General features: G+C 44.1%; 1 protein-coding gene across 1 annotated transcript in view; it reads left to right on the top strand.

Moving 5' to 3' along the window:
* Positions 1-11694: 11694 nt before the first annotated feature.
* Positions 11695-13749, top strand: part of kcnk9 (potassium channel, subfamily K, member 9) — a gene marked incomplete at both ends in the record, with an annotated part of 46623 nt that continues 44568 nt past the window's right edge. The window contains one exon of the mRNA XM_080484139.1: positions 11695-12319. Within this exon, the coding sequence (XP_080340265.1) occupies positions 11695-12319 (625 nt within the window). The remainder of the gene's footprint in view (positions 12320-13749) is intronic.

Genomic DNA, 13749 nt, shown 5'->3' with positions numbered 1-13749 from the left:
GCTGTGCAGAAGTTCAATTATTCTCTTTTCACCTGTAAGAGGTGGTTGGAAAAAACGATCCATCAAAGATCAAACATCACTTAAGAGGAACAGTGATTAATACTTGGATAATGTTATGTAACAGTCATAGTTCAAGCACTTATTAAGTCTCACTTTGTAATAGAACTAATGTTTTGTTAAGCCATCCTCTTTTCTTCTCAGGCTCATAATGGATTCTTTTTTTTTTTCTTCCTTGAACGAGATCACTCTGACAATGAAACCTATTTCATGGCTGATAAGATGTCTTTAGTGCAGGGATAGTCTCAGAAAATCAATGCAGTTGCAGTAACAGTTTGATGAACCCAAGAATCGATAGCGAACGGGTCCAGCAGGCTTTAGTCAGTGTTTTGCCTTGGAGTGTTTTTGCAGGGAAAAAAACATAAAAAAATTTTTGTTTTACATTTTTCAATAAATTTTATTTTTGTTGCCCTGCAATTTAAAATCTTCCTTACGTGTATTTGTTCAGAGTAACCGTCCCAGTAGACTCTTATAAACCACATATGTGACTCATGTTGACTCTTCAGCTTCTCTGTCCATGAAGCTTTCAGAATATTATTTGTAAATAAACATTTTCAAAACTGTTCTCATCTCCAGGCTAAAGGAGGTAAAACAGCCAGAAAAGATGGATTTGCTAAAAATGGAAAACAAAAACATTAAACTACAAAAACTAAATATTTCACAGGAAGAGCTGTCAAATTAAGATTGATTAAGTTTATTTTAGTCTTTAGAAAAAGAAAAAAAAAATATTAAAAAGGAAAAGAATTATGAATAATAAAGAATAAACTTGCTTGTTTAGCTCAAACTGCTCTAACAAGTGGGGAAACCGCGCCGTGGCTGTAAGCAGCTACATGGCTGCAGCAGAAAAATCCATGGGGACAAAAAATGTATAAAAGTATATCTAGATTGTACCTATGACACTTTATGAATGTAAGTGACGTTTTTGTATGAATAGCTTTTATTTTATTTATTTATTTATTTATTTATTTATTTATTTATTTATTTATTTATTTCTTTATTGCTTTATTTCTTTATTTATTTATTTATTTATTTATTTATCTATTTATTTATTTATTTATTTATTTTTCCATTTCAGATAATTTTGTTTGCAGCTACAGACACATTTTTTTTAAATTAAATTAAATTTTAAATGGCTCTTTTGGCAGTCCAGAGCCCTGGGAAAGCCTAACGACAATGTTGGCGTTAAAGTATCACCATAATCCATCTGTAATGTGGTCACATTAAATACGTCGTGGATTATTTTTCTTTAATTGCCCTTCTTCCACAAAAAGACACTCTCAGGTTTGTTTTGCCGCAAAACTCTTGAGAAACTGTGCAGAACTTCCCACCTTGAGCCCGAGCCGCCAGGCCGGGCCGCAGGTAGAAAGGACTGAGTTGGCCAATATGAAGGAATGCGGTACGTCGACGTTTGTACTTGACTGTGGAATACATCCATCTGCAGTTCCATCTGGCGAACCGAACCTTTACTGTCCTCCTCGCTGACTGACACATGTCCACCTGTCATCCTGAGTGAACAGCAGGACAATCTGATGTTGGTTTTCTTGTCACGTTCTCCAGAAGTCGCTTCAGTTCCTAACGTCTCCTTGTGCATGTTGGCGACGTTAGTCTGTTTATTTCCATGTCAGAGTTTGACTCTTTCATCCACTGTTAGTAACCTTTTTATTTCATTTTCCTTAAGGCCCCTCAGATTGGCTTTGAGAAAAACTGTCGAGCTTATCTCTAATCACTCGTTCACCAGGTCATCTCTAATAACTCTTTCACCAGGTCCTGATCTAATCACTCGTTCACCAGGTCATCTCTAATCACTCGTTCACCAGGTCATCTCTAATAACTCTTTCACCAGGTCCTGATCTAATCACTCGTTCACCAGGTCATCTCTAATAACTCGTTCACCAGGTCCTGATCTAATCACTCGTTCACCAGGTCACCTCTAATCACTCGTTCACCAGGTCATCTCTAATCACTCGTTCACCAGGTCACCTCTAATCACTCGTTCACCAGGTCACCCCTAATCACTCGTTCACCAGGTCATCTCTAATCACTCGTTCACCAGGTCACCTCCAATCACTCGTTCACCAGGTCACCCCTAATCACTCGTTCACCAGGTCACCTCTAATCACTCGTTCACCAGGTCCTGATCTAATCACTCGTTCACCAGGTCATCTCTAATCACTCGTTCACCAGGTCACCTCTAATCACTCGTTCACCAGGTCCTGATCTAATCACTCGTTCACCAGGTCACCTCTAATCACTTGTTCACCAGGTCCTGATCTAATCACTCGTTCACCAGGTCACCTCTACTCACTCGTTCACCAGGTCATCTCTAATCACTCGTTCACCAGGTCATCTCTAATCACTCGTTCACCAGGTCATCTCTAATCACTCGTTCAGCAGGTCATCTCTAATCACTCGTTCACCAGGTCACCTCTAATCACTCGTTCACCAGGTCCTTATCTAATCACTCGTTCACCAGGTCACCTATAATCACTGGTTCACCAGGTCATTGCAGAGAAGCCAGTTCAGATTTGCTCCACCTGGAAGGTGTAGTGGGATGATTTAATGTACAAAACCATCTTCAACCACATAGAAACACATTAAAACTCCCCACCCTGTCGTCTGTAGTATCCTGAGACCATTGATAGAGAAAGATAAGCATCCATCCATCCATCCATCCATCCATCCATCCATCCATCCATCCATCCATCCATCCATCCATCAGGATGCAGGATAAACTCCAGACAGTTTGATTGAAGAAATATTCTTGTAGCCCAGTGAAAAATATCAATACATATATGCCCATGATAACTAGTTGGATGAAGAAAGAGTTAAAAGTGTATTTAAAAAGTGATTAAAAGACATATTATTTGGATTTATTAAAATCGTATGTAGAAATGTGTAAAAGTTTGCGAATGCTCAACGTGTTTTATTTCATTTATTTTGTCAAACAATTGTTAAATCTGTGGGTGTTGTCTATGTGCAGATGTCTGTGGTCATGGCAGCAGCTTGCTGCTGATTGGATGATAAGGATCCTGCAGGTGAAGCCTGGAGGAGACAGGAGGAGGAGGAGGAGGAAGAGGAGCATCCCAATAGTCCCTCCTTTCTCCTTTCCTATTCACTTTACCTTAACCCCGTGGATGACACATTTCTGAATATGGACTACAAAAAGGTCATTTCTACTACTTTCCCCTGAGGCTCTAACCACTGATATAATCTCAAATATCTCAAGGTTTGGATGTAAATCAGAGGAAAAGAGGAACTAAAGTGAAACGGCTGCCGGGTGAATAAAGAACCAATCAAACTGAGAAAGGTCTGCACAAGTTTACTTTACCATGTTTGTTTTACAACATCCACATAACATTCATAGTTGGGATCTGGGTTTTAGATTATTTAAAGTTGTTTCCCTGAACGCTCGGATGAGCGGGTCCCTTTAAATGTTGTCGCCGCAAGGAATTGTGGGGCAGCGTGATCCGGTCTCCTTTGGTAAAGGAAGCATCAGTGTTTCCTCGGCTGAAGGAGGTTCTACAGGAAGCATTGAGCCTCCTGTCCTTTGCTTAGTGAGAATTCCAACGCTCCTTATCATGGCCGCCACTTCAACACTTCCGGGGTTTGAGGAAAAGTGGACAGGAGAGGAGACAGGAGGGACTATTAGGACACACCCTTCGTCTCAAGGACTCGTGTATTGAAGTGAATTGTAGGTAAAACAATTTGAACGAAGACCCGTCGGCCGAAACTTCAGCCCAAAGTTTCCAAAGAGTCTCTGGACTGGATGAACTGATCATGTGACCAGCGAGCAGGAAGTGATGAGAGACAACGTTCACCTCAGCTCGTCCTCGTGGTTCTCGTGTGGTTTTGTTTGATGAAAATGGATTTTTCCAAGGGCTGAAGGTTCACAGACATATTACATCTTTCCCAACAACAACCGCGACAGTCGTTTTGTTGTGTTTGCTGTTATTTTTCCGAACTCAAAACTGAGATTATACCGAGTTGTTCTCCTAAAAGACTCGCCGAGGTGGGAGACGGGTTCCATTCTTAAAAGTCGCTGCCGCTTGTTTCCCTCTCAGCGTTGCCGGTTTCTACCCGTCAGAGGAGAAGATCTCTCGCTGTCTGTTCGCGACGCCACCGCGAGCTCGGTGTCATCGCCATGGAGACTAATCTGAGCGTTGCCATAATTAAACTTTCCTCTTCCAGCGACTCCAGAAACGCGCTCGAAGTTCTGTAGGTGGGCTGAGCGGGAACTCGAGACGCGAGAGCGCGGAGCTAAATATAGCCAGACTCCACATCCAGACGCCGCTGATTAGCGGGACCTGTTTACCATCACAAATGGATGCGGCTTGACGTTCCGGCGCGCGGGATCCGCTGTGCTTTCTCGGGGAAGATGGACTTTCTGCTGTTTCACTGTGAAGTTAAAATTAGCCGGACGAGGGAGGGAGGAAAGGCTCCCTTGTGTTCTTTGTGGGAAACCTTTAAAAGCTTTGCAGGAAGGGAAATGACATCAAAACGCTCTAGTTAACAAATCAAAGTACCAGGTCACACACGACAGGAATGAAACGTACCAGGCGGTGGCATTTTTCACTTTATGCTATACATTTTCCAACGGCATGATTCATGCTAAAGCTCTCTGGACGTCTTGTACCGATCATCGGGGACGGCAGAAAGAATATCAGCCCGGGATACTTTATGGATTTATTGTCCAAATTTTCTCCTGTCAGAATAAAACGTGAAAATACTGAAGTATTACAATCAGGTCGAAAGGTGGCGGCACCACTGGGAGCAATCGCTGGAAAGTAGACACGGCACAGTCCATTGGTCAAGCACCTTTGAAAACAACTCTCATTGACCAAAGTGCTGTACAGTTTATGGAAAGATTAAATCCAACAGAAATTACAAAACAATACTGTAAAACTGAACAAAGCTAATAGATCAGGGTGTCAAACACAGTTTAGTCACAGGATTTCATCTCAACTATGCCGGATCGGTAAAATAGTGCCATAATAACCTTTAGATGTTATTCCTCCATGTAGAGATACGGGTTAGTGAGGCCAAAGTCCCCCTACTGGAGAGATTCTGTCATGACCGATGGTCACCTGTTGGCCAGTGGAGCCGCTGAGTAGAACCTCATCGTAAACTTCAAAGTTCCTGCTTCAAGCAAATAACTGAATTATTGGAAAGTTTTCACAATTTCAAGGCAAGAAACATCAATACCTTTTTTGTTGAGAAAAATAAATGTGTGGTGTTGTGTTGTGTTGTGCGATGATTTGGAAGATGACAGTGCTACGACATGGAGAGACAGGAGATAAAAGTAAACATGTCTTTATTGTCATTATATTGAGATACAATGTAGGACTACGACGAGGGATTATTTTGCTAATCAGATTAATTAATAAATTGATTAATCTGATTATTTTTACATCATTCAATTACTCTTTTTTTTTTTAAACAAACATCTTTATTTACCCAGGTAAGTTATAAATAACACATCTTTATGTAGAAAAATAAAAACACAAGAGAATTGTGCACTTCACAGCAATTTATTTCAATAATTTCCGTTAAAAGGAACACAATAAGATTAATTAATGCTTAAAGAGCAATAAATGTACACAAATATAAACTGCCGTCTCAACCTTCTCTCAGTTTGCAGGTTTCTCTCTGGTTTCTTGGACCTTTCGCCAGCCGCCATCTTGACGGTGCTGGGGCCCACGTGATGCAAAGCAAGGCCAAGTATTGACCGCATCTCCTGCTGTGCTGGTAGATTACAGCCACGGGTGGCTCGTTACTGCCACACTGTGGTCGCTGCGAGAACAGGTCGCTGCGAAATGTGAAAAAACAGGCCGCTTATGGTTAAAAAAAACAAAACAAAACATTTTTACCAACTAATCGATAATAAATTAGTTGACGACTATTTTGAAAACCTATTTTACTCGATTAAATCCATTAGTTGTTTCAGCAATACGATGGGATTGGGACAGGGAAACAATAAACAGACATGTGACCGACTCAACGCCTTGGACATAATTCCAACAAAGCAAGAAAGACGTTTCACCAGTAGGAACATTGGTAAAACTACAAATCCGCTATCTAAAGCCCAGCTGAGGAAGAGGAGAATATGTTTCCCCGTGATCCAGAAACGGGTCTCGTCACTTCCCCAGATGTTTACAGGTGTTTTTTAAAACATGAGAAAGTTTTCTGTCATCATATTCATTAATGAAATGGTAAAATTCCCCTTTTAAACCAAAAGTCTTGCTTTGGGAGTACAACCCCAAAAGATCTGCTTGTTTTGACGTCAAGCTTCTGACCTCTACTAAAAAGTCATTTATTCCACAACCGTTGTAAACGCGACCATGGTTCTCTTTACGACTTGTTGCCTCAGTGTACGTCCATGATAACAATAAACATCCGGATCATTGCAGCACAACATGACTCACCAGTCCAGGACTTTATAGAACGTGTGTCCAGTACGGCGGAAGTGTTTGGCTTTGACGATCAGCAAATTTACTCTGAATCTCCAAACATCCTGGGAAATAAGGAATTCCAGGAAAAGGACAATGTTCCTGATTATTAAAAAAAGAAAAGAAGAGAAGTCTGACGACACGACATACAGTCGGTATGAAAAAAAAATCACTTCTTGAGATCCAACATCATCTGGACTCAGTGAGGAAACTAAAACGTAGAGTTTTGAATTGAACCTAGAATGTTCACGTTCGAGTTTTAAAAGTGAAAAATGATCACTGTTCGTTCCCCATTTGACTCTTTATCCCTCTAATGTCAAAGCCGATGAAAAACGCTCTGAAAACGTCCCACCGAGTCAAACTGGAGGCTCTGTGGACAAAAACAAATCCCCCGATGAGTCCCACGTCAATAAACCTTCATAAAAGACGTCATCAGGACACGGAACACGTTGTTGTCAAACAAGCAGGACGCAGGAGGGACTTTACACGCGTCCATCTGTGTGTTCGACCTGTTGCCTGCTGGGAGATTATCCCGTCATGACGACCTGGAAATGATATCGTTTAAACCCACAAAGAAATAATATTGACGCAAACTGGACGGGACAGATTCTGTCCTGGCCACGGAGCAGTGGGACAATAACACAAGACAGGTCGACAAGTCTTCTTTTAATTTGGAGAGGAGATTCTGAACATCCGAGATGTCTTGTGGGAGGAGCTTCAGGAGTGAAATGAAGTTGTTTGAGGTGGGTGTTGGACTCCGCTGAGTCTCCTCTTCTCTTGATGGTTCTGATAAACAAGGTCGGCCAAGGTCGGGGGGGGGGGGGGTCTGCTTTTCACAGATGATCTTTCTCTATTACCACCTTCACTAGAGCGAGGACTGAAACAAGTAACTGCTGATCAGCGTCTCAGAGTCTGCCTCAAGAGGTTTCCCATGTAAAGACATTGCCTGCCCTCCCCAAGTAGAGGAACCTTTCCTGGGAGGGTTCGAATATCTCAGCTTGTGATTCAACAATGTTTTGATATTTATCAGTTTTGAGGTAGAAGAAGCAGCTGACCAGGTTTTTCCTTAGCCCGATGAAGTCCTCGCTGCAGACGATGATCTTTCGCCTCTCCAGCCTGCAAGACGGTGCAGAGAGCAAAAAAAAAAAGCCCAGACTCCAGGAGAGAGACAAACCACAATGACATGCTGTGCTGAGATATGAATGTATGGAGAGGTACAGAGGGATGTTCGGCCGAGTGGCGGTGTTTTTTATGTACAGCGCTCCACACAAGTAACAAAAAAAACAATTGTAAAGAGGAAAAAAAATTAATGAAAACTACTGAAAAAGTCCAAACAGAACGCAGCCGGTAACCAAGACTGAGCCCACGGTTGAATCCATCGGTTCTCAGGCAGCAAGGCAGCAGCTCCATCACTCTCCTCCGCAGGTATTCTACACCTGTTGCCCCGCCCACTCAACCAAACCATCAACAGAATGAATCTACTTTACTTTCACTCCACTACAAGTTCAGCATCAACGGCCCCTCGTCAACATCTCACAGTTTCACCAGAGTCTTAAAATAATAGAAATCGACGGAATTCAAAGAGTTGGCCGTGATTAACACAATCCTCACATGGTACGTTCCATTCAGTTCACCATTGGAGGATTAATAAGAACCTCCTTCCCTGTCTTCTGATCGTCAGGCCCGATATGTAAGAACTTCTGTGGGTATAGAAATGATGGCAACCGGCATGTGGACATGCTCGTCCAGCAGGCTCGCAGGCCGAAGCCTGTACTCTCTCACCATCACTCCGACTCAGCAGGTCCGGACTGTGGGAACAAAAAGGAGGACCTATAATCCCCTCATAGGGCAAACGGCCTCCCACCTTGATGCGTTAAATGTCTGCCGGCAGTCTGCAACCGCTTATCTATGAAAATGAACCAGGAGGAACTGAACTGAAGTGGAAACCTTTATCCAATAGAAACGTTCTGAGGCTGTAGAGCAGAGACGTTTAGCCTCCTGAGCTGAAACTCAGCTGGTTCCACCAGAGAGGAGCCTGATAGCTGAAGACTCTGCCTCGCAATCTATTTGTAGAAACTCCACTGAGCGGCACTCTGAGTACGAAGGCGTTCCGATGGGGTGATATGAGAAAAAAAAACAATGAGGTTGTATTGAGTGTACCTGATCTTTACATGTTTTAAAAGCTGCTGTATCTGGAGAAACTCAGTTTGTACTATTGGAACGTGTGAACCACTAAAAAAAATAAATAAGAAAAAAAGCTACATAAATTTAAAGGGCCAGTATGTGATATTTTGTCAGAAGAAAAAAAAATAAACATCAGGAAAAACCACGACCGATCACTGTTGTAATACAACTTTGTTCCACAAGATGGTGCATTGAGCCATACCGCACCACTGGGACAAAAAAAAAAAAAGTTTTTCGCACAATAACTCACTAATAATTTACTCAATAACATATTTCTGAAGAGTATCAGGCACAGCACAACAGTGAGATCCAAGCTGAGATATCAGTCAAGCTGCCATGAAAGCCGACTTCCTCGTAGTGGGAAAACGAGCCCCAAAGCCGCGCTGTCAGGGTGAGGTGGTACAATCATGCATAATGCAACTGCTACAGGAGAACTTTAGTGAACACTCCACTGTATTTTGCACCAGAGGTTTTTATTAAAATTGACTTTTTGATTGAGATTGTAATCATATTTATTAGTAATTCTTATTTTGTGTGAAGATATAGACATTTTCTTCACGTATACTACTACACGTATGCTACAACAATGGAAAACTTGAATGGTACTACTTTACTGGATCAGCCACTCGAGATGAAATTGGCCTGTATGTGTCTCGACCTTACCTTCCTAGTGGACTTTATTTTTGCGAGCTTTATTATCAGCCAAACTTATTATTTTAAATTCAAGACAATCAAACATGAACCAGCTTGAGCAGCTGGTTCTGAAATAATCTGAATTTGTTTCAGTAGAACTGGCTAATGGGAGCTTTGAGTTGCGCTTTTGCCTCGCAGGGAGAAGGTTGTGGGTTGAAATACCTGCTGGTTTCCTCCTGCACTCCAAAAACATGCATGTGAGGTTAACTGGTGTTCCTAAATTGCCCCCAACTGTGAATGTGAGTGTGTGTGGTTGTTGGTCCTGTGATGACCGGAGGTCTGTCCAGGATGTATCTTTCCCTTGAATATAGTAAACAGTGATCGACTCAGGCCTGCACAGCCTTAAACGGCACAGAAGATAGAACACAATATAAATACACAGAAAAGCACACAGGATCAATAGAAAAGAGTTATACTATCAATACAACAGAATACAAATTAAATAAGTAACGTGAAATATTAATATGTACAGCAATAAGGGGATACATTGTGGCTGGTATAGGAATAGAGAATGAAATGAACACAAAAACTAACACAGTTCAGATGGATGGAACTAATTTTGGGTGTAAAAACTGATGACATTGGGGATGTGTGATAACTTCCTTCTGTATTTGATTTAAAAGATTATCCGTTTTGAAGCCTTCACTTCTCCAGATTCTCTCAAAAAACACTTGGTTTGATTCCTCCCTGTTGCGGGGTCCATCTATCTGTGTTGGCTGACAGCAGCAGCAGCAGCATGCAGCAGCAGCAGCAGCAGCAGCAGCAACAGCAGCAGCAGCAGCAGGACGAGCTTCGCTGTGAAGCCTCCGCTCTTCAGAACCCTGGACAGCGCACAGAGGAGCGCAGCTGAGTCCGGCTGCGCTCCTCTGTCTGTGGAGGGCTGACGATGGTGATGAGGATGATGGTGATGAGGATGATAGTGATGCACAGCTCGACAACGAAGGGAAGAAATGCATCAACGTGTCCAGCCGTGGCTGAAGTGAACCCTCCATGTGATGAGTGGGAGTGGTCACTGTGGGAGGGGTGGAGGAGAGAGAGAGAGAGAGAGAGAGAGAGAGAGAGAGAGAGAGAGAGAGAGAGAGAGAGAGAGAGAGAGAGAGAGAGAGAGAGAGAGAGAGAGAGAGAGAGAGAGAGAGAGAGAGAGAGAGAGAGAGAGAGAGAGAGAGAGAGAGAGAGAGAGAGAGAGACGCTCTGCCCGGCTGGGGGGAGACTCTTCGCGCACAGAGTGGGCAGGTTCTCTTGGGGGAGGCACAACTCGGATGAATCGTGACACTTGGAAAAAAGAGAAAAGAAAAGAAACGATTTGGTAAATAAAATAAGAAAAATAAGAAAAAAAAAAAAAAAAAAAACAGACTCAGAGACTGGAGGAGGAACGCCCACCAAGCTCACTCACTCACTCACTCAGTCCGGAGACATAAAAATGTGGATCCTTTAAAAATACGAACACTTCGTGACGCGCACGATTAAGTCAGAGGCACGTGCAAGTAGTTTCTCCCACCCCCCCCCCCCCCCCCCCCCCCACCCCCCCTTTTTTTCTACATCATTCCATATGAGTTCATTTTTCTCCTGATAAGCTACAGGCAGTTGGGAAGAAGAGCCTTGGAGCGCGCGCTTGGATGTGCGCAACAGAGGATGAGTGGCACTGCGGGCTCGGAGCGCGTCCTCACCTTCCACCAGGTTTCTTTATTTCATCACTAAAGTCTTTTTCGATTCTTGCATCCTGAAGCATCTTATTATTTCTCAACCAGGAGCGGTTTGGTGTTTGGAATAATTTTTCTGTTCCCTGTAACAAGTGGCGAGTGGATGCAGGAGGAAAGCAACAGATGAGGAGAAAACCAGGCTGAGATTTTTTCTCTTTTTTTTTTTATCCTCCTGTGCATCGAGTGAGCGTGACATTTCCCAACTTGATGTTGCTCTCCGTTACTCGTTGACTCCCGTCATTTTTGGAAGACTCAGCACATTTTCTCTTGATGGTGATGATGATGGTGATGATGATGATGACGATGCCTGCTGTTTGTGAGGAAGATTGGAGGATTTCACAGACAGAAAATTGATTTTTTATTTATCTATTTATTTATTTATTTTACTCCTGCACGCGGAGAAATGGCTGCTAAAAATAGCCTGGACGCTGATGGGGTTACAGCGAACAGGTTGCTGTTCAGCTGAAACTTGAGAGAAGATGCTCAGTTAAAGAGCGTTTAGGTTCACATCACTGACTAAGTTCCGAAGAAGGATCCGATCATTTGTGGTCGGGGACATTTCTTGATCTCGCTTGAGGAGAATCGGGACAGCAGGCTCTGGAAGCAGCTTGTTGATGGCACTGCGCACCGGGAGGACTTGGTTTCGGCAGGTCTTGCGCAGGGTCTCTCGGCTGCAAGGCTCCTGGTCCAGGCGATCCAGCAGTCTCTTGTGCCTCTCCGCCAACCAGGAGCAGGGTCTGGGGGGGTGTTACCAGGATCACTACAAGGCTCGGGATTTCCACGCGTGTCCCGACTCCGGCGTCCGCTGCGGCCAGCGTCCCCGGAGCGCACCTTCCTGCGCCTCCGCTCCCGGGCGCTGCTGCTGCTGCTCCCCGCACGGCTTCCCCCACCGCTGCTGCGCCTTCCCGGGGAACCCGAGGGGACATGATCCCCTCGGTCACCGGTTCCTGTTGGCCATGAAGCGGCAAAACGTGCGGACCTTGTCCCTGATCATTTGCACGTTCACGTACCTGCTCGTCGGGGCCGCCGTCTTCGACGCCCTGGAGTCCGACTTCGAGATGCGCGAGAAGGAGCAGCTGGAGGCGGAGGAGAAGCGTCTCCAGGGGAAATATAACATCAGCGAGGATGATTACCGCAAGCTGGAGACCATCATCATGGAGGCTGAGCCCCACAGAGCTGGGGTGCAGTGGAAATTCGCGGGGTCATTTTACTTTGCCATCACGGTGATCACCACCATAGGTAAGCTGTTGCGCAACAGGACGCGCATCATCACGAGCACATTTAACTCCTCCGAGCAATCACAACTGTTTCTTCTCAGTTAATTAGCACGTGTCGGTGCTCCAGTCGGGTCAGAGCCGAACTGAAACACGCAGGTCTTTAAAGTTTTTACGCAACACGTTGCAGCGCATTGAGCTGGAGGACGCAACTGCGCATCCAGCCGCACGAAGAGCCTCTGATTTCTTTATAACAAACGGGACAAACAGGCACGTAATGTGGAGAGGCATTGCGTTTCTTTCTGGTGCAACGACAGGAGGTAACTTTTAGTCAATTCTCTGGTCGTAGTGCGTGATTGGTTCGAGATCAGTGCGCGCGGTGTGGTTACTGTAACCAGATGTGTGGTGTTGTGATGGATGGGCTGCGAGAGAAGCAGCAGGAGGTGGAGAAGCAAGAGGCGGTGTGGTGGTGCTGAAAGGAACAGCTCTTCTGAGAAGATCAGCCGCAGGCAGGACGAGAGTTCAGCTGCTGAAACCTGATGTCACTCCTACTCACTCCACACTCACTCGACTCTACTCAGTTTTTACGCTTGGAAACAGACCCGGGGTTCAGGTTTTGAGTGCAGATCACTTTTCTACACGATGATTCGAGATTAAAACACACATTTAAACCAGTTTCCACTTGTGTTTCACTAAATCCCCCCTCTCAAACTGCTTTATAACGTTGATGTTGATCTACTGAAAAAAGGAGTAAAGTGTGTTACTGTTTTAATTTAGCATTATTATCAATAAAACAGTTAAACTTCAAACCGTTTATTTTAATTTCATTGGATTGAGCTCAAAACGGTTTAAAATTGAAATAGACCCCCGTCACCTAATGTGGTTGAACATTTTCCGCAATTTTTACGCGCGCAGAGGTCACAGCGACGAGTCACGAGATGTTATTCAAGAGGAGGCGGGTGAGAGTGAAAGGGTGAGGATGGGAGGCAGAGGTGTGTGTGTGTGTGTGTGTGTGTGTGTGTGTGTGTGTGTGTGTGTGTGTGTGTGTGTGTGTGTGTGTGTGTGTGTGTGTTTGGGGGGGGGGGGGGGGACTAATGCACCAGGCTGGTCTTCAGTTTTGCCAGGCAACACTTAGAGCTGGAAGTGCGCAGCAGAAAGGTGCAGCTGACGGCTGGTTTCCAGGCTACAGAACACACACCAGGTCACTTTCAAGTTGGATGAAGCAGATTGAACAAGCAGACTCGATCACACTTTTTTCTTTCAAACAACAACAGTCCCAGGTCTGCTGATTTTACACAGACAGCTCAGTGACTACCCATTCACACCGTGTGCTTTCTGAACTCTTTATAACAAAAACATGGAATAAACAGGACTTTTTGAAGGAAAGACAAATCGATATCCAGACTAAAGCTAAATGCATTTGACTTATGGAGCACTTTTCAGCTGATTGAGTTG

Source organism: Lipophrys pholis (assembly GCF_963383615.2).
Source record: "Lipophrys pholis genome assembly, chromosome: 17".
NCBI lineage: Eukaryota > Metazoa > Chordata > Actinopteri > Blenniiformes > Blenniidae > Lipophrys > Lipophrys pholis.
This window is presented reverse-complemented; position numbering and strand designations above follow the sequence as displayed.